Here is a 22,191-nt window from a genome sequence, read left to right as displayed (position 1 = left end):
CCAAAGTGGATGCTTTTAAATCTTGCAGTACAGAATACTGCAATTGTTAATCGGCAACTGGTGGAGAATTATAATATATATATCAAAACTTATAAATATTAGTGAGTGCTCTAGCTATCCCCAAGTATAAATCATTTCTTGTTACAAATGGGACACTGTGTTAGGGTACAAATTGTATTGCAATGATAGGAGCAAATTGGAGGAGGGGTTGCGCTATATGTTAAAGAGCGAATTGAGCAAATAAAATAAACATTCCACATGACACATAGCAGCATAGAATCATTATGGATAGAAATTCCACCTGTGAAGGGAAGGAGTATTCTTGTAGGGCTGTATTACCGTTTGCCAGGACAGAACGAACAGACAGATGAAGCAATGTTTACAGAAATTAGGAAACCTGGCAAATTGGGCAACAGTATAATAATGGGTGATTACCCCAAAACTAATTGGATAAATATTACATCAGGTAATGCCAGGGAGATAATAATTCCTAGATGTAATAAACAACTGCTTTTTGGAGCAACTGGTCGAGAAACTGACAAGAAGGGAAGCCATTTTAGATCTAGTCCTTAGTGGCACGCAGGGCATAGTATGAAAGGTAACGGTGTTGGGTCCCCCTGGGAAATAATGATCATAACATGATGATGTTTGAGCTACTATCTGGAATGAAGCCACAAAGGAAATCTACTGTAACTGCATTTAATTTTCAAAAGGGTGGCTACAATAAAATGAGAAAAATGGTTAAACAGAAGCTAAAAGGATTGGCTGCAAAGGTTATGACACTAACGGGCTCATATTCAAAGCATTTAGACTTAATAAGTTCCATAGGTTACTATCAGGCTTATTTTCGAAAGAGAAGGATGCCCATCTTTCGACATAAATCGGAAGATGGGCATCCTTCTCACAGGGTCGCCCAAATCGGTATTATCGAAAACCGATTTTGGGCGTCCCCAACTGCTTTCCGTCACGGGGATGACCAAAGTTCACAGGAGCGTGTCAGAGGCGTAGCGAAGGTGGGACTTGGGCGTGCCTAACACATGGGCGTCCTCGACCCATAATGGAAAAAAAAGGGCATCTCTGATGAGCACTTGGACGACTTTACCTGGTCCTGTTTTTCTTATGACCAAGGCACAAAGAGGTGTCCGAACTGACCAGATGACCACCGGAGAGAATCGTGGATGACCTCCCCATACTCCCTCAGTGGTCACTAACCCCCCTCCCACCTTCAAAAAAAAATCTTTTGTGCCAGCCTCTAATGTCATACTCAGGTCCATCACAGCAGTATGCAGGTCCCTGGAACAGTTTTAGTGGGTGCAGTGCACTTCAGGCAGGTGGACCCAGGCCCATCCCACCTATCTGTTACACTTGTGGTGGTAAATGTGAGCCCTCCAAAACCCACCAGAAACCCACTGTACCCATATCTAGGTGCCCCCTTCACCCGTAAGGGCTATGCTAGTGGTGTATAGTGGTGGGTAGTGGGTTTTGGGGGGCTCAGCACACCATGTAAGGAAGCTATGTTCCTGGGAGCAATTTCTGACATCCACTGTAGTGCTCCCTAGGGTGTCCAGTTGGTGTCCTGGCATGTCAGAGGACCAGTGCACTATGAATGCTGGCTCCTCCCATGACCAAAGGGCTTGCATTTGGTCGTTTCTGAGATGGGCATCCTTAGTTTCCATTATCGCCGAAAATCAGAAATGACCAAGTCTAGGGACGACCATCTCTAAGGACGACCTAAATGTCAAGATTTGGGCATCCCCGACCATATTATCGAAACAAGATGGACGTCCATCTTGTTTTGATAATACGGGTTTCCCTGCCCCTCCACCGGGACGTTTTGCGAGGATGTCCTCAGCAAAACCTGGGCATCCCCTTCGATTATGCCCGTCCATGTAACTTTGTAAGTCTAACTGCTTTGAAAATACACCTCTTTATCAGGCATGGACATTGTTCAAAAATACTGTCTTGGACACCCAGACCAGATGCATTCCACGTATTTACAAAGATGGAAAGAAGAAAAAATGATAGCCAGCATAATTAAAAGGTGACGTGAAAGAGGCTATTACAGCCAAAAGAATGTCCTTCAAAAAATGGAAAAAGGACCAAAATGAAGAAAATAAGAAGCAACATAAGCACTGTCAAGGGCTATGGTAGTGGTGTACAGTGGTGGGTAGATTTGAGTGCAGCCTTTGATCTTGTAAATCGTACTATTCTTCTCAACTGAATGAAAAAACTAGGTTTATAGAGACTATAAACTGTTTCATCTCCTGTCTTCATGACTGGACCTTCCAGGTTCATTGGACAAATTCTGTTTCAGAAGGATAATCTTTCCTGTGAAGTTCCTCAGGGCTCTGTTCTTAGACCCATCCCTCTAACATATTCCAAGCCCCCCCCCCCACCCCCCCCAGCTTTGCTCATAAAAACTCTTGGAATAACTTTTCTCTTCTATGCAGACATCCATATTTCACTTACATTAAAATCATTAATCCCACATGCCATTGGTGAAATACCTAACAGATTCACAATAACTGTGGACTGGCTTGCCATTAATGGCATGAAATTAAATCCCTCTAAAACAGTTGCCTTTTCTCTAGAATTGTCCTGTTCACTCTACCCAGTCTTTCTACAATACATGGTACTCATATTCTGTTTAAAAAAAAAAGAAGCGGTTAGAATTCTTGGTGTCACATTTGATAGCTACCTTACTTTTAAGGATCACATTTTGATTTGGCCAGAATTGATGAATGCTGCATGCTGAAGGGGCCCTTGATCCTTGAAAATCTTATTACCTTAAATGTGGGCAAACACTGGGCAAAATCCTCTTCTTGACCTCCTCAACTGAGGACACCATCCGGACAAGGCCCAATCGATAAGTTTGACTCCTACTCCAGTTTTGTCAAGAACCACTGACCTGCTGGATCAAATGCGAGAGATGGGAGCCTCTCAGAAACTTTGTCAGGTAAGGGGGGAAGGATTTGTTACAGGTTTCAAATGACAAAATTACCACTGTAGTAAGACAAATGAGCCCAGGAAAATTATGACTAATGGTGGCACAATGAGAGCTGGCAAGTACTGATACACATAGCAGCCATGTCCCCATGCTACTGCCTGTCCCCTCAGAAGAGAGCTTTTAAAACTTATTAGCTGGTTGAGCTGGGAGATCACATGTGGCAATACTTTTATTGCAATTAATGTATTAAATTACATATTGTACCAGTAGTAGCATTTCACTAAATGTGAGGAACAATTGAATAGTTTTTCCATTTAGTGTTAATGCACTTCAAAGATATCCAAATTAAGTGGATGTCAAACATTTTATAAGTAGAATATATATTGTTATGATCATGCACATTATTGTGTATAGGGCAGTTCAGGTCCTTCAAACATAAGAATACATCAATGCAACTACATTATGGAATTTGCTATTTTTACAATATTTTCTACAGTTTAAGGTTCCTAGAACCCAACTAGGGTGTGAGGAAGTGGTTGGTATAAGCCTGGGTGTCCTTAAGTGCATTCCCTCACTGAGCCAACCTCCTTCCGGCCTCTCCTTTTAAAGGGACAGATCGACAGGCATCCCAGTTGTAACACCACCTTAGAGGACTCTGATACTGCATTCTGTTGCCTGCAGATAGGCTTCCTCGCTGATATCTGCTCTGACCTGCTGCATTCTCCACTACAACAGCAACGTCCACTGCCCTCCTTTGCTCTGCCCCTTTACCTTGGCCTCCCTCATCCAATAGAGCTTCAGGCCTGTGCAAAATCTGCAACTCCACCTGCTACATTGACTCTGAGTTGATCGTCCTCAGGGTCTGCTCTTCACCCACCAGCCAGTTCCAGCGCTTCATACCTGAGGATTTGCTACCTGCTGTTTCAATCACCGACACCAGGCGCTAGATGTCAGCTTCCACGCATCTCTGCACTGTACTCATTATGTCTTTGGCTATCTGACGGCTATACCTCATACCAATCATTCACCGTTATTTAACAGTGGGTTTTTAACCCTACCCCTCTTCTACCACTGCCATCTCCTGGATCAATCATGTACTCGTCATCTACATTTCAAATTCTCTACCTCTTAGCCTTGATTCACTCTGCCCTGACTGCCACTGAACCATCTTATGCTCAAATTCCGCTCATCTCTGGTCATAGGAGCCTCTTATCTCATATGCAGCCTCGCTTCGTACCTCAGTTTGCATCTCTGTCCCATCCCAACATGCAACATCGTCATACACTTGTTCCTCTTGTGCGAGCACAGCCTGCACCATTCCAGTCGTTTCGAGTGGGCTACATAAACGCCAGATCCGTAGTGAATAAACCTGAGCTGATTTTTGATTGGATCTCCTCTGCTGCTCTTGATATGCTGTTCATCACAGAAACCTGGATCAGAACACCAAAATACCCCATCGTGCTGGATCTCTGCCCGAAAGGCTACAAGATCATCCACTGGGACCGAACAGACAAACGAGGTGGTGGGCTGGCACTCATTTATCATTCCCGCCTCACAGTAGACACAAGCTCGGATTTGATCTCTTCGTCGCTGGAAATCGCAGCAGTCAAGATTCATCATCCCTCCCTTCATGGCCACTTAATCTGTGCGCTGCTCTACAGACCCCCAGTTGCCTGGTCCTGCAGTCAATCTGAGCTACTGGATTTCATCTCGCACATCTGCTTAAATAACCCGAATATACTCCTGCTGGGTGACCTCAACCTTCATCTAGCTAATCCTGCTTCTCCGGATACTTCCCAGTTCCTAGATTTTCTCCACCTTTGCGACCTTGATTGCCCTATATCTGGTCCATCTCACTGTAAAGGCCATTCCCTAGATCTCCTCTCATATAGATTCTTGGACAGTAAGAGCTTTTCCCTACACGATATTGGCTGGTATGCAACGACTTGGTTGGACTACTTTAAGTTGCAGTTTTCCTTGCGTTGGCAAACCTCAGGCCTCCCCCAGCCCTGTCAAATCCAACAATACAACACTAGAGGCGTCATTGATCCCAGCCTGTTCTGGAAGTCCCTTTACAGTTGCGGCGTGGACTTGCAGCCAACTACGCCAACCTATCTCTCTGACTGGGAGAACCACTGCAAGGTTGTGCTGGACCATATTGCACCTACCCATCTCAAGACTTCCCACATCCGCAACTCTACACCCTGGTTCTCGGCTGATCTCAGAGCCTTAAAAACAGAGACTAGACGTCTGGAAAGAGCCTGGCGTAAGCGGAAGTCGGATGTTGCGTTGGGTGCTTGGAAAGGCAGTCACCACAGGTATAAGTATGCCATCCGTCAAGCAAAGCGAAAGTACTTTTCTGCTACACTACAGTCTGCTGGCCGGGACATCACAAAGATATACCAGCTGATAAACTCTTTCCTTGATACCCGTACTCTAGAATTCTCCAGTGCTGATCTTCCTTCTGCTTCCCAACTTGCAATTTATTTCAATGAGAAAATACTGACCCTACGGTCTTCAACTGTGAGCTGCCTCTCTGATGTGGACGACTTCCTGGAATCTTTGACTATGCCAACGGGTGTCTGCCCAGCAGATCACATTTGGACCAAATTCTCCCGCTTATCACTTGACAAGGTAACCGCTGCTTTACTTAAGTTCTCCAACAAACCCTGTAGATTGGATGTTTGTCCGACTCTGTTAAATATAATGAGAAAAAGGAAAGTTCCTATGGTCAGTGAAGTGCAAGCATTAAGGCAAAAGAAATATGAGTCACAAACCTGTGAAAATAATAAGGGAGTCATAGAATCAACCTTAAGCTGGGCAGCCTAGTGTGAAACAGAGACAGTCTGTGCTGGGGCAGAAAGAATGTTGATTGCTGGAATTTGTAGATAAGAAATGTGAGAACAGGCTTCAAAGAAAAGGGTTGCTGACGTGCACACATTGGGTGCAGCACGAATGTAAGTGTATTTAAACTGAGGAGAAGATACGTATCTTAAGCAAAGCAAAGCAAAGCAAACATATATCTCTGTATTACTGCTGAGCAAACATATATCTCTGTATTATTGCTAAAAATATATTGTGTAAGTATACTTTGCTTCCAGCGTGATGTTCTCATGCTGCCTCTGTCCAACGGAGGACAGTTGAAAAAATAAAAATTTTTGATTATTCTTCTTTATAATAGGTGTCAGTTTCTTTGTTTACACACATATAAGGTGTAAATAAACAAATTGGTGACCGCGGCAGGACGCGGCTGCCGTCGCTCTGATTAAGTTTTTGGATTGGTAATCGTGTGACTTTCTTTCCTATGATCTCCAGAAATGGCCAGCCTGGATTGAGTAGGTTATAGACTGTCAATCAGCTGAACCGTGAGTATATCTTGAAGCAAAGTCGTTTGAAAAATTGCTTTTTTATTTTTATTCTTGTATCTTTCATTATTTATATTATTGTTTGCTGTGTATTTTGCTAGCTTAGGCATTGTTTGTTATTATATCATGAGACCTTTTCAGTCTAAGAAGGAACCATCCCCTCAACCCGCTGCAGAGGGTCAGGGAGAAACATCTATCACTCCTTATGTTTTGTATGTAGATAGCCGAAAGAATTGCTCACCCTTTGTGCATGTTAAGAATACTTTTCCCTTTGAGGCACCCGTTATTCAAAAGGTTTGTGAGAAATGGGCTGGATATGCCTCACAGGATTCATTTTTATCCTGGCCAGGTGGTGGTTCATTTGTAAGAACTCAGCTGTTGTCTGTTTTAAAATACATTCAACAAAACAAAAAGGGAAAATCCTTACAGAAACACTTACATGTTTTAAATCTTTTTATGGTAGCAGCAGACTTATACCATGCTGATAAAATGAAAATTGAGACACAGACGCGTGAAACAGCATGCATGAAGGCAGACGAGGAATTTCAAAAACAGCCTTCATACCAGAGCTCTGAAGCTGCCGCAGCTACACTACAACATCTTGGATACCTTTTACAGAACCAGCTGCCACTGCTGAATTAGGAATGTCAATTAGACAATTTACAATCATTATTACATGTTGTTACCCATGAATTGGACATTGCTTTAACCGCCCTACAAAGGCAGATTGATGATGATGTTTGTGAACTTATTAATGATACATCATGTTGTACTGTTATCAGAAATCAATAATTGTGAAAAATGCAATGCAGCGCATTCTTTCTCTAGCAAGAACTCAAGTAAGTGATTATGAAGGAATATTAGACACGTCATGGTGGGATACCATAAAAAATTGGTTTGGAGGATTAGGTCCATGGTTAAGAGGGATTGTGACTGGATGTATTGTTTTCATATGTGTTGCAGGACTCTTGTTATGTTGTTTGCCTTGTTTGCTTGGCTGCTGCAGACGAGCATGTCAAGATTCATTGAAAATGACCATGGTAACTCAGATACAAAATGTAATGCCTGCTGAAACCAGTGACAATGAACCAAATTGTCCTGGGTTACTGATGACTCCCGAAAGTTCTGTGGTTTGATAGAAAATGTTTGTCATTGCCATGACGGCCTGAGGTGTTACCTATTTATAGGATGATGCCCAGTCTAACAGTGATGAAAACTATAACCATGAAATTTTGGTGAACCTTGCTTTACAAGGTTCAAGGGAGGATTTGTTAAATATAATGAGAAAAAAGAAAGTTCCTATGGTCAGTGAAGTGCAAGCATTAAGGCAAAAGAGATATGAGTCACAAACCTGTGAAAATAATAAGGGAGTCATAGAATCAACCTTGAGCTGGGCAGCCTGGTGTGAAACAGAGACAGTCTGTGCTGGGGCAGAAAGAATGTTGCTTGCTGGAATTTGTAGATAAGAAATGTGAGAACAGGCTTCAAAGAAAAGGGTTGCTGACGTGCACACATTGGGTGCAGCACGAATGTAAGTGTATTTAAACTGAGGAGAAGATATGTATCTTAAGCAAAGCAAAGCAAACATATATCTCTGTATTACTGCTGAGCAAACATATATCTCTGTATTATTGCTAAAAATATATTGTGTAAGTATACTTTGCTTCCAGCGTGATGTTCTCATGCTGCCTCTGTCCAACAGAGGACAGTTGAAAAAATAAAAATTTTTGATTATTCTTCTTTATAATAGGTGTCAGTTTCTTTGTTTACACACATATAAGGTGTAAATAAACAACTCATCTCCTGAAAGCTGCACCGAAGTGTTTTGTTGAAGATCTGACTACTTACCTCAACTTCATGTTAAGTGCTGGATCTTTCCCGCCAGGCCATGATAATATCCTTCTCACCCCTGTTCCGAAGAATCTAAAGATTAAACCAGACGTCGTCTCTATCGCCCAGTGGCTTCGATTCCCCTAGTTACCAAGTTAATGGAGAGTATGGTCAACGTCCAGCTCAACGACTTCCTGACTGCCTTCGATATCCTACACCCCTCTCAGTCTGGTTTCCGAGCTCAATATAGCACCGAGACTGTCCTGGTCACCCTCTTATCTAACTTTAAGCAAGAGCTACCCATTGGTCGGAAGGTTTTACTGCTTCAATTTGACATGTCTAGTGCCTTCGATATGGTGGACCATGAAATCTTGCTTCATCTGCTGGACTCTTTTGGTATAGGAGGTCCTGTCTTACACTGGTTTGCGGGCTTTTTAACAACAAGAACTTACCAGGTCTCAGTGAACTCGGTTACTTCTGATCCGTGGAAGGCCTCCTGTGGGGTTCCGCAGGGCTCCCCACTTTCACCAGCCTTATTCAATATTATGTTGATGCCTTTAGCTGCTGCTCTCGCAAAACTGGACCTTAACCCTTTCATCTATGCCGACGATATTACAGTCTACATTCCCTTTCGCACCACCTTGTCAGAAATTGTTCACCTCATTGATGCCTGTTTCTCCACCTTAGAACATTGGGCTCAGGTCTTCCGTTTCAAATTAAACAAGGACAAAACACAGTGTCTCATCCTCTCGTCCATCCACACTCCAGTAACTGACACGATGCTCCCAGTATTGGGCTCTGTCCTTCCGATTGCCACAAGCCTGCGGCTTTTAGGACTGCAACTGGACACACACCTCCAGCTGGACAATCATGTGCACTTGGTCACCAAAATAATGTTTCACGCCATGTGGAGGCTTCGGCGTTTCAGATACTTCCTTCCTAGAGATTTGTTCCGCACACTTGTCCACTGGCTTGTCCTTTCCCACTTGGACTACTGCAGCGGAATTTACACGGGCTGCCAGGCCTCTCTGTTGAAAAAGTTCCAAACAGTTCAGAACACTGCTGCGAGACTCATCCTGAGAGAGCAACGCTTTGCACATGCCGAACCCTTACGGTTCAAATTACACTGGCTGCCTGTTCAGGAGCGCATTGCCTTTAAACTCTGCTCCTTGACCCATAAAATTATCTATGGTTTTGCCCCGGAGTATATGCACCCCTTGATCGACCTCCCGCCCAGGAATGCCAACCCTGCTGCTCATTCCTTCCTCCACCTTCACTTCCCAAACTGTAAGGGTGTCAAGTACAAGAGGATCTTCGCCTCATCTTTCCGCTATTGGAGTCCTAAGCACTGGAATTCTCTCTCGCAACACCTTAAAACTCAAGCGGACCACGCCCTCTTCAAGAAGTTGTTGAAGACCTACTTCTTTGCAAAGACCTACTCCTCACTTTATACCGCTGCTTGATGCACCCTCCCTGGCTCCTACCCTGCTAGTTCACCCTGTTAGATGCTTCTCCCCCTGCATACTCCTTGTATATTCTTCTAAGTTTTCCTATTCTGTATTTTATTTAATGTTTGTAAGCCACATTGTGCCTGCATGAGTGGGAAAATGTGGGATATAAGTGAACAATAAATAAATAAAGGAGCAGAGCCAGTTGACAGCTAGAAGGGAGGGGCCCAGTCAAAGGTAAAGCCACAGGGAGGCCTCGAGTAAGGAATAAGGGATTCTCCATGGGTGTTCCAAGTTGGAGTTGCCATGCCCAAAGATGGGGCCAGGAAAGGCAGGAGCTGCCTTCTGCCTATCTCTCCATGACCTTTGTATAAGGTGATAGATGACTACCAAGGTAGGGAATTTTTCCCTTAGTCTTGTGAGAGAATCCTAGTTCTTGAGGCCTGGTGTAACACTGCAGTTAGGCAATTACATTGTAACTTTACGACCCATCAGCAACATACCTGTATAAAGACTGTGCTTGGATCCTAGGAGACTCTGAGGCTCATTTTCAAAGCACACAGACTTACAAAGTTATATATGTTACAATGGGGCTTATTTTCAAAGCACGTAGACTTACATCATCAACAGGTCTGTGTAAAGACTGTGCCTGAATCCTAAGAGACTTTATTGCTAAAACTATACCTGTGAAGTAATAGGTTTCACCTTATTTGTGTTAAGAGTTTTGTCATACGTTTGGCTGTATTGGTGAAGGTCTATGCCCAATCCTTGCTCACACTATCATATATTGTGGCAGCGATGGGATCTGCAGATCAACTAAAGTCAAATCTACTTCCCTTCAAGCCTCACTACAGAGTAGGGACTTATGCATGGGCTAAAGGGAGTAGCCTTGCCCTAGATAGGGACCTGAAGAAATGTAGTCAGAGTTAAACAAGCAGGATTTATTTTCCTTATGTTTGTTGCAGTGCTGTTTTAGTGCTGCTAGGAAAGTCTGGCTTGGAGTAGCCAGTGGAACATGGTAGATTGAATGTATTGGCTTCAGTATATGCCAGAAGCCAGAGATGTTGAGAATTTCAAGACATAAGTGATTTGCAGTCCTGAGGAGTCCTCCTATTAGAATACCAAACTCATTACATAAGGTATGATAAGCACCTTCTGGGACCATTGGTGACCTGTGTGAAGTTATAAAGAGGATATATGAATTGCTGCTGCAGTTAACCCTAACAGGTGCGGTCTGGAAAACCTGATCTGGAGTAGTTATTGGAACCAAAGCTACTACACAAACTGGTGGGAGGCTGGTTGTTATGCATATAAAAGACTGAAGGAAGCAAGCATTCTAAGATGGGAATCAGGGAATAGGAAAGAGAGCACTAGGGCAGCCTTGTAGCAGCATTCGCTGAGCAAAACTGAGTACTGGCGCTGGGAGGGGGGGGGGGGGGGTCTCAGATAAAGAAAAGAAAACCAAGGCCATAAAGAAGGCCACAAACCAACTGCAAGTGTTGGATTGCCAAGAAATGGAAATAAAGCAGTTTCCAAAAGGGAGACCAGACCAAGATCAAGGGAAGTCAGGAATTTAAGGTGGTTGTGGCTGCAGTAGAACTCCTCATGCAGCTGGAGGAAGCCAGACTGCAAACCTGAGGAGTGATTTGCAATCTAAAGACCAGAAACCACAAGAAGAAAGGAAAGCCCTTGAAGGTCAGCCAGTAGAGATTGAGCACCAGCTTCAAGGTCAGAGTAGCTGGTGGCATGTGAAAAAACTGCAGTCTGTCCATGTTGCCATGGGAGCAGAAAGGAAAGGACTATTGGAAATGCTTGACCAGAAGTTGAGGAGCCGAAGCTCTTAAAGATTAGCAATGAAAAGCCAGGTTGAATTTGGAGTCATTATTCTTAGAGGTTTCATTGATTTACGAAGAGGGTACAACTGGAAAAAAAAGAGAGAAAGAGAATGGTCACAGAGTCAGAATGTCTGGTTAAATGCTCAACTGAAAGCAAAAACCCCTGTCTAATCAGAGATAGAGAACAGGGGGCCAAAGTGTTAAAAAGCAGCTTGGAGAACAAAAGAGTATCGAGCTGCAACAGCAGGTAACCCTTATGAAGTCCTCCCTGAATCCCTGCAGAAGTGAGAGCTGCTTAATGAACTAAAGAAGGCACAACAGGTCACTCAGATTGCTGAGGAACAACGTGACAGGGCCTTGAGAGAAGTAAGTCAATTACAGGATCAACTCAGGCAGCAGAATCTCCTCATGGAAGAGTTGTGTGTGGAGGAGAGGTGGCTCATGAAAAATGACCAAGTGCTATCCAAGAAGAAAACCAATTGGGAAACAAGGAGGAGATAACCTGTCAGTTGCAAATTTTGTAAAGACAGTTGGAAAGGAGTGCTCTGGCTAACTACTTTCAGAGTAAGGAAAGTGGTCAAGAAGATCAATGAGAAAGTTAAGCAACTAAGAGCTACAGAATGGGAACTGGTGCAACAACAGCAGGAGACTGAGGGGCTTATGGACCAGATTTACACAGGTCTATCAGGCCCAAGTTGAGGCTGCAAGAGTTGAAGCCAGGTAGCTACCCCTGTGTCACTACATGAGCTGCAAAGACTGGAGTCAGGTCGAGCCATAATGACATATTAGCACAAATCCAAATGCTGGAAGGCCTGAATGCTACGTTCCACACTTAAGTGCAGGAGAAAGTCTCAGAGAGAAGAAGGTACATGATACAGAAAATGCAATGCTGCAGGAATGTTCCTACCTGGCAGAAGCAAATACTGTTAACACAGCAGCTTGCAGATTTACAGTATCAAATCAGCATAGAGTTTGTTGAGTTAAAGGAGCACTGGGATGAGTCTGCAAATAGGTGGGAAAATGTGGGATACAAATGTAATAAAAATGGCAGTGCTGGACAATAGTATACAGAAACTACAAGATCAGCTGGCTCAAGAGGAAGTATCTAGGAGTGAGACTTTGAAGGAGCTGGAGGATTTGGTTACCCAGCTTGAGAAGGCTTCTCAAGCAAGGGACACCTTGGAGGAAAAACCCTGTTGAAAGACAAACTTAATGAAGCCAGGATAATGGTGGGTGAGAAGCAACTGTTAACTGATGAGCTCATAACTTATAAGGCTCAGGTCTAGACAGACAAGAGGGAGCGATCTCACCAAATTGAAGGCTTAAAGGGCCACATCAAAGAAGAGCTTGCAGTCCAGAGGGGTCTGGTGGAGGCCTTACAGATTGCCAGCCATGAGTTGAGATGTTTCAGTAGCAATGTGAACTTGAAACCAGGACTGGACTACAGCAGCATGCCTTAGTCTGGACAATTAATGAGGTAATTCAATGGATAACAGTCATTAAGAATATTGAGCTGTTGAGTGACTTAAATCCATGGAGACAATGTCACCATCTTAAAGTTTGTGACGGGCATTACAATGAAATTCTCAGAATACGGGTAACCTATGAGTCTTCTGTTAGCATTTCACCCTGAACCCAGTGAGCTCAGTATAGATGCAGTGGGCGGAGATATCAAAAAGCTCTTAACAGTACACTGTGACAGTGGTTCCTTTCCAGAATAATGTGTAGGCTCTCAAACAATGTTTAGTGGCCCAGAAGAGCCCACTGGAGAGAATAATGAGGCTAATAATGGAGTGGGAAGTAGTACAATGACTGTGCAGTTGAGCCCCATGTCAGTGCTCCCATCCTACATGAGAGATAGTTTGGGACAAGAGAGTCCTTCAGCTGAGCTATGACCTTTAGTTATGAAACTGGATCTTTAGATGGCCCGTCTCAAAGGGTGATCACTACAAATAAGAAATTTAAAGTGAAGAACCAGCTCAGAAGGAGCAGAAGCTTCCAAGTCAGGGATGCTGTGCAGCCCAAGAGGGTCCTTTTAGATTTATGTTCGTCTATTTCCAGTTATGGATATCTCTAAGGAAAGGAGAGTCCTAGAGCAGGATCTGGAAGCACTGATTTCTCACAATAATGCAGGAGCCAGGGGGACTTCACAGAGATCTGAGAGGCTGGCTACACCAAGGAGGTGATCTGGGCTCCGATACAGCAGGATTTCACAGACCATAGGAAGACTACTGGAAGCCTCTAGTGCCTGGCCTTTCTTTAACCAGAGATGAAGATGGGGATTGAGACACCTGATTGCGACACCTGGCGGATGACATTTCTTAGTATGAGATGTAGCAGACAGGAGAACAGAGACATTTATACACAGGTAGGTGCAACATTCAAGACATGGAAACAGTCCCAGGTAATGGAGTGTCAACCACTGGGGAAAATGACCTCAGTGCTATTGAGGAGAGATATCAAGGTTCAGCTACAAAGGACTGTGATCATTGAATGCCCCAAACCTATGAGGGTCAAATGGTGGAGAAATGTTGGACTGTGGCTGCCACTGGCTTTTGGCATTTCCGGATCTGGAGCTGCTGGCATGTGTGCAATTGTAGACAATCAAGGTACTGAATGTTTTGTCTTTTTCCTACCTTCATTTATGTGACTGTTACTACTCTTTCCTGTATTTTATGAAGTTCCTTTCCTATTTTATGTAACTTTTATTTTATTGTGAGCCACTGTGACCTCAAAGAGCTGGATATCAAGTCTTTTAATAAACATAAACAAACTTTGGATTGGCATCATCTGTTTTGTAGTGCTAGGGGGGTTCCCTGCTAGAGGTGGGTTCATGGGCTTAGGCAGGATGATATATTGGGGGGGGGAAGGGGCTTGATTCCTTAACAGATGTTTAGTCCTTGTTGCCTGCTAGAGGTGGCCTTGTAGTGGCAAGCACTCTCCTTGGGAAGACTGAGCTCAGAGTATGTGAGGGAGTGTCTGGTATAAGCCCAGGTTTCCTTAAGTGCACTCCTTCACTAGGTCACTTTAAAGAAGTAGAGCTAGCTGACTTAGCTAGAAGGGTAGGGACCAGTCAGAGAAAGTTTAAGTCTCAGAGAGGAAGTAGGATGGGGAGCTTCCAAGGGTGTTCCAACCTAGAGTTGCAGTGTCCAAACACAGACCTTCCACCTATACCTCCACAACCTTTGTCTAGAGTAACAGAAGACTGCCAAGGTAGGGAATTTTTCCGTTAGTCATGTGAGAATCCTGTTTCTTGAGGCCTGGCTGGAACCAGGCCAGGATTGGTATAACCCTGCAGTTAGGCAGTTATATGGTAACTTTACAACCTGTCAGCAACATACCTGTATAAAGCAGGAGCGTAGCTAGGTGGGGCCATGGGCCCCCACAGATTTAGTCCTGGCCTTCCACTTTCGACTCCCCCCCCCCCCCCCCCCCTCCGCCACCGCAAGGTACCTTTGCTGATGGGGATCTTCTTCAGCGCCGGTCGCCGGCTTGTTCGCTCACTTTGGCGGCGGCGGGTCAAAAGTGGGGGGAGGGTCGGGGGAGGCGGGCTAAAATGTGCCCCCCGATCTTGGGCTCTGGAGCCCCCTCCTGCCGAGGTCTGGCTATGCCCCTGGTATAAAGACTGTGCTTGCATCCTAGGAGACTCTGAGGCTCATTTTCAAAGTACATAAACTTACAAAGTTACATATGTTACTATGGGGCTCATTTTCAAAGCACGTAGACTTACAAAGTTCCATAGGTTACTACCAGGCTCATTTTCGAAACAGAAAAACGTCTAAAAAGTGGCATAAAGCAACATTTGGATGTTTTTTTCACAAACATGTCCAAATCAGTATTTTCAAAAGCCATTTTTTAGATGTTCTTCTATGAAGTCGGTCAGAAGCAAGTTCAAATCTCAAGGGGGTGTGTATCAGGCGTGTGTTCAGGCGGGGACGTGGGCGTTCCTAAGACTTAGACGTTTTTCAGCCATAATGGAACAAAACAAAAACGTCCAGAACTAAGACGTTTTGAGCTAGACCTGTTTTTAGAACGAATAATGCAAAAAAAGGGTACCCTAAATAACCAGATGACCACTGAAGGGAATCAGGGATGACCTCCCCTTATTCACTCAGTGGTCACAAACCCTCTCCCACCCCCAAAAATGTGATGAAAAACATTACTTGCCAGCCTCAGATGTTATACTCAGGTCCATTAGAACAGCATGCAGGTCCCTGGAGTAGTCTAGTGGTGGGTGCAGTGCACTGCACACAGGTGCACTCAGGCTCCTACCTCCCCCTACCTGTTACACTTGTGGAGGAAACCGTGAGCCCTCCAAAATTCACCAGAAACCCACTGTACCCACATATATGTGCCCCCTTCACCTGAAAAGGCTAAGGTAGTGGTGTACAGTTGGGGGTAGTGGGCTTTGTGGGGGGCTCAGCACACAAGTTAAGGGAGCAATGGTGAGATGTGTACCTGGGAAACTTTTATGAAGTCCACTGCAGTACTCCCTAGGGTGCCTTACTGCTGTCCTGGGATGTCAGGGGGGCCAGTCTACTAAAAATGCTGGCTCCTCCTACAACCCAATGGCTTGATTTTGTGTGTTTTGCACTTGGATGGGTTTTTTTTTCGAAAACAGACTAAAAAACAAAACGTCCAAATCACAAAATGTTCGGAACCATATTTTCGAAAACAAAAGATAGACGTTTTTCTCTTTCGAAAATTACCTTCTTTCCTATTCGGATTTTAGACATTTTTCACAAAACATCCAAAGTTGGACTTGGACATCATATCGAAAATGCCCCTCCTCATAACTTTGTAAGTCTAAGTGCTTGAAAATACACCTCTATGTAACTTTGTAAATTTATGTCCTTTGAAAATGAGCCTCTTTATTTCTAAAGAGCTATACCTGTGAAGCAAAAAGTTTCAGAATACTTGTATTAATAAAGAGTTTTTCTTTTCCATAAACTCGTCCAGCTATATTGGTGAAGGCCCATGTTTCCAAGTTTACACAGAACTGCATGAGAGAGACTTTACTCATCATTTAGGTTTGGGACACTGAAGTTATTCATCCAGTTCCACTACACCTAGATACTAATGAGGTTCCACCCTCAACCAAGTTATACAGATACTCTGGAGCTTTAAAAACAGAGGAGCTACACCACCTAAAGAACTGTGAATCTTGTTTTTTTCGTTAGGTGCAATAATGCTAGATATTGCAGCTCTGACATTTGTTAACTCAGGACTAGCAGCAAAGACAACTGCAGAACATATGAAACATATTGCATTTCAGGCCTGTTTAGATGCTCACCAAAAGATCTACCATCAAAAATCCCTTTTTTTTTTTTTTCAGGTTTCCTGTTCATACAAAATTTCTATATACCACATGCTAACCAATTTTGTTGCCATGAAACAGGCATAAGGTACAAGCTATCTTTTGTTTAAAAAATATTGTGCCCAAGAATGATTCCAGAACCACCCTGAAAAGGAACGGGAGTACTGGCATCCCTGTTTCAGCTGCCTCAAACTTAGATGAAAACCACTTTGAGATTTGTCTATAGATAAATATATATTTCAAAAGTTATTTTTCCCCACTATTCAGGGTACTGCATATTTACAAAAGTCCAAACTTTAATGTTAACCTGGTACTATGCCAGATTTCTTACACCTTACAATAGATGATGTTGGCTACTGTAGCTAAACAACTGCTACAGTACAGACAACTTATACCCTCTATCCTGTGTATAAAGAATCTACAGTTGGTTCAACAGTTCATTTCTTGACTTTCTTAAAATGTCACAGATTTGGACATTTGGGCCACAGAAGTACGGTTTGAACAGAAAATGTCATCAGAATGGGCTTTGGAAACCATGGGCTGCTGTAGTGGTCTTTTTGAATCCTGAGGAGGTGGTAAGAGTAGTGCTTTTTTCATTGAAGTGATCAGTTCTTGACCATTGATACTGGCAGTGTCAATATTGTTTGTCACTGTGTTAGGATATTTGTTTGGCTTACCTCCCTGAGGAAGTGAAACCACACAGTGAAGACCTTCATGCAAAGACACAGACAGTTGTTTTGCACTGCAGAAGTCTTGCCCTGTAGCACAAGCCACATGGAGTGGAGTGGTGGTCTTTACTATTCTGAAGAAACTAGACTGCCTTTGTATTGTTGGAGATGATTTAGTACGATTGAAGATACCCTCTGACAACAAAGGGGTATCAATATCCCGTATGCACAACACTGGCACACTGCCAGAAAGTCTCCATTGAAATGACTTTGACCTTTTGAACATTCGAGCCTTCAGGTAACCCATGCTTCTTCCAGAGAACTGGTGGAGATCTAAAACCTCACAAAAAGATGACTTGTATACTTCACTTTCTGAATCAGGGGCAGTAACACTGGATGCCATTGATAACTTATTATATCCTTGCTCCCACTCAAACAAGTTGTCATACTGAGATATGTTGGATGGGCGTCTTCTTTCTTCATGCTCAGGAAAAGGAAGAGTAACTTGTTCCATTGGCAATTTATAAAGGAATGAAGGTTTGTGGTGTGACACCAGGATGTTTTTTAGTGGTGAAGGCTGAAGCTCCTGGTTATTAAGAGGCAGGTTGTCTTTTTGAGATAAATCCATGGATGGAGAATCAGTAGCTTTTTCATGCTTTACAGAAAGCATATATTCAATTGGATAGTTCTTCAGGGCATCAAATTCTTCAAGTGTTGGGAACATATCTGGTACAGCTTCAGGCAAAATATCAATTGACTTGATGTGTAAATCAGCCTGTGATGACTTTGTGTGGGTATCACTATTCCCAGCAGAACTGTTTATTATTTCATCCAAATGTGGATGTGGAAGAATCAGTTTCTGATTTTCACAGTGTCTCATAATATTTCCAACAGAATTAGAAGAGTTAGTCTCCTGTAAAGGTGAAAGAGTCTGCTTCATTGTTGCTTGAAGATTCTCTGGTTGGGCAACCCCACTATCATCTACTTCAGGAGGAAATTCTCCCTTTGAAGAAAAGTTTTGAGTCTTATTAACTTTTTGAGGAGAACCACCTTGCCTTGGGAGTTCATGGATTGCTTTTTTTGATGAAAGGGTTTCAGTTTCTTCTAAAAAGAGCTGAATTTCATGTTGGTCAGATCCTTCAATTGGCACTATATGCAAATTGACTTCTGTCATAGGGATTCTGTCCAGGATAGGTAAAGCAGGAGAAGAAGTTCTATTATAATAGGGAGAAGGTACCCTAGTTTTATCCTCTTGGCTAGAGACTGTATTCACATTAGCACTGTTTATCCTGGGTGGTGCCTGTTTGGTGTCTCTGCCAGTTCCAGTGTCATCAGGTAAGCCACTCGCTGCAAGGTGGGGTTGCACTGGTAATAAATCAATAGCAATTTCCTGGCCCAGTAGCTTCTTTGGAAATTCTTCTGATTTTGCTTTGAAAATAAAACCATAAAAAATGTTAGGCAGTTAGCTGATGAATTAGAGCAGATGGTTAAATACCAAGACACAAGGAGACAATTCTATAACTGGGCGCCTCCATTTAGGAACCCTGAGGGGGTGCAGTAGGAACTTATTCATTAACGGAATCTACACATCACATTTCCATTATAGAATACTAGCATAATTTGGTACTGGTGTGCCTAAAGGCAGCAGGGACACACATAACTTACAGTATTCTTTAAGTTATACATGTAAGTAGGAACCCCATTTATGTTCCATCCATATTGTGCCCCTATGTAAGCCCACTTTCAAATACATGCTATGATTAAGCGGGTATTTGCAGATTAGTGCTTAGGCAGCATATTGGCATATATGTGCATGTTTGCACCTATATGTGCTAATGTTACTATTCTAAAGATTTATGTACCTATAAATGTTAGCATCTAGTTTATAGAATTGCCTTTGAGTCACCAAGGTGAAACTTTAATTGGTAAAATAATTACCATTTTAAAACATGAGACAAACTGAGCCAACAGAATGGTGCCCATTTTGTTAATGGCATCATCTCGCCCTCCGGTGAGGATCTTTGGCATACTAAGGAATTCAGTATTTTTTTTTGTTAATTAGGAAATGTCTGGAGTACCTGGATCGATTAGGAACCAGTTTCTAAGGTCACTGCTCAATGAGCAGGGTTCTAACATACTTCTGGACACAAACCTGATCTTAGGCCCCTTTTACTAAACTGAACTAGTGATTCTCGTCACAACAAATGTGATGCAGCCCATTCAATTTGAAGGAGCTTTGTTGCATTTGCCGTGTGGAAATCGCTGGCACTATTTATTAAAAAGAGCCCTTACTGTGCTTAGGGTTCGCAGTTAAAATTTATTTTATAGGTAACACCCCTTCCCCCCCCCCCCCCCACACACAGACCTTTTAGTTTTAAAAGACAATTTAAAAGCCATTTCTACATATAAAGCAATACTCTATGCATGGAAAACTGCGCATCTGATGGTCATGTAAATTTACAAAAATGGAAAGTAAAAAAATAATTTTTGTTATATGTAAAGTCTTTTCAGCCCATTACATGATCTTTGTTTTATGCAACTCGTTTTGCCTTTAGTATGCACTTTAGCACTTTATATACTGTTTTTATTCATAGTTTGTTGCTTGAATATATATAATATTTTTTTTACAGTTCCTTTTTGTGTTAACAATGATTTCCTTAGGGTTATTTAGATATTTGGATCCTTTTGGGTGAGGTGCTTTAATTAAAATTATTTTCAATCAGAATATTCCTGCTGGAGGTCTGTTGTCTACCCCTACTTTCCTTTTTTGTGTTTCATTCCTCACGTGGGGGGCTTTTTTCCTGCTTTTTCTTTCTGCATGTAAAATTTACATGCATAAAGCCTGTACATGAGTCACAAAAACAAGCAAATTCCAATAAAATCACACTAACTGGAAATAAAAGGGAGTTGGAATTAAACACAGTCCACAGCAGTATGGGAACAGTACTTTGAGATCCTTTTACAAAAGCATGCATTTTTAGTGTGCGCTAAAAATAAGCACGTGCTAAAAGTTGGAAATGCCCATATATTTCTATGGGCGTTTCTAGCGTTTAGTGTGCACTAAAGCTGCTAGCGTGCCTTTGTAAAAGACCTCCTTTGTTATTTACTTTGTTATTACTGCTTAATATATACTATCCCGCATCACTTTTTACACTGTTAATCATAATAGTCACATTGAACCTCATCTACTGGGATAATATGGGATAGAAATAAAAAACTTAATTTAAAAAAGAGCAGATCAACACTGCCACATTTAGTCTAGCATCTGTATCAGAGTATGCATCAATAATCTAAAACACAAATAAAGACAAAGAACTAAATCACATAAAACATCACCTGTACAATGAGAACGTGTCATAAACACATAATGGCTTCTAAGTAAGTCAGGAATACAAAATATATAAATCAATTCACAGACAGATCCAATTACTGCATCTATGGTACTCTTTCCATTTTGAACCAGCAGCTTTCAAGCCAAACAGCTAATGATAAACAATCTTTCCTCATAACCCAGAACAGTGATTCCCAAACCTGCCTGAGTGTACCCCAGGCAGTCAGGTTTTCAGGATATCCACAATCAATATTCATGAGATCGATTTGCATACATTGCCTCCTTGGTATGCAAATCTCATGTATTGTGGCTATCCTGAAAACCTAATTGGCCGGGGTGCATCCAGGACAGGTCTAGGAAAAACTGACCTAGAATATAAAATCTAAATAAATTCTTCATAACTCGAGGGAGCATTCGGTATATACTAGTGTATCATCTACAATTTCGTTGCCACAGAATGGCTAGTACTGAGCTTCCTTATAAAAACTATAGCATAAGGACGTCACCTCAGTGCTTTAATGCTTTTCAACTGTTATCATTCTTAATCTAATATTATGCAATTATGGGAGAAACCACAACAACACATACTTAAAAAAAAAATTTAAAAAGTTCCTCCTGACCTATTCTTTAATACAATACATTCATACCTCTTTTAAAACTAAAAGTTCACTTTTCTAGTATTTGTATTTCATTATTTTTGTAATGCTATAAACAATTTTTTGTATAATCACAGGTGAAAAAACACCAATCCATTTATTCAAATCACTATTCCTCCTAGCTTGATAGTTAATAAAAATGATTGTCTTCTACAATCATTAAAATAGTTACCGTACTACACCGGAGATTGCGAACGCCTCTCCGGTACTATGTAAGCCACATTCAGCCTGCAAATAGGTGGGAAAATGTGGGATACAAATGCAACAAATTAAGATAAAATTTTTATTTGGTTCGTTTTTATGACTGTAGAAGACGATACTTTATCATTATAAGGATTGAAAAGTATTAAACCTGTGTGTGCAAACCATGTGCTAAAAATATTTTATTTTTTAGTACAAAAGGGGCACATCTGGGGCAGAGAATGGGCATTTCTGTGCTAATACATCTACATTTCCGTGCGCTGATTGATGCAGGATTAGTGTGCGAACCCTTATCGCCTACAAAGTAGGTGTAAGTGCTCACACACTAGTATTTTTTAATGGCCACATGCTAATGGCAAAATTAGTGCATGGCCATTAATGGGAAAGACCTGTGTAAGGGCACGCTAAGGCCACTTTTTACTGCAGCTTAATAAAAGGACCCCTTTGTTTTTAAATTTGTTTAAGTGTAATACACTTACAGAATATACTTTAGGAATGATGCTAATTTATAGTTGATTGAGTAATTCACCTGAACTTCCCTATTGTGTTAAGTTGGCCTCTTTTACCAAACCGTGCTAGCAGTTCCCTCATGG

At 42.2% G+C, this 22,191-nt stretch overlaps 1 protein-coding gene across 3 annotated transcripts in view; it reads right to left on the bottom strand.

Annotated features, from left to right (window-relative positions):
* Nucleotides 1-2,535: 2,535 nt before the first annotated feature.
* Nucleotides 2,536-22,191, bottom strand: part of LOC115469025 — a 194,884-nt gene continuing 175,228 nt past the window's right edge. For 2 of the 3 annotated variants that reach the window (XM_030201279.1, XM_030201280.1), the window contains exon 14: nucleotides 16,990-18,838. In XM_030201279.1, coding sequence (XP_030057139.1) covers nucleotides 17,196-18,838 — 1,643 coding nt within the window. In that variant the 3' untranslated portion in view covers nucleotides 16,990-17,195. Of the gene's footprint in view, nucleotides 2,644-16,989; nucleotides 18,839-22,191 lie in introns of those variants that run through there. The other variant, XM_030201281.1, reaches the window with a different exon arrangement.

The sequence above is a fragment of the Microcaecilia unicolor genome, chromosome 4, assembly GCF_901765095.1.
Source record: "Microcaecilia unicolor chromosome 4, aMicUni1.1, whole genome shotgun sequence".
In the NCBI taxonomy this organism is placed as follows: Eukaryota; Metazoa; Chordata; class Amphibia; order Gymnophiona; family Siphonopidae; genus Microcaecilia; species Microcaecilia unicolor.
This window is presented reverse-complemented; position numbering and strand designations above follow the sequence as displayed.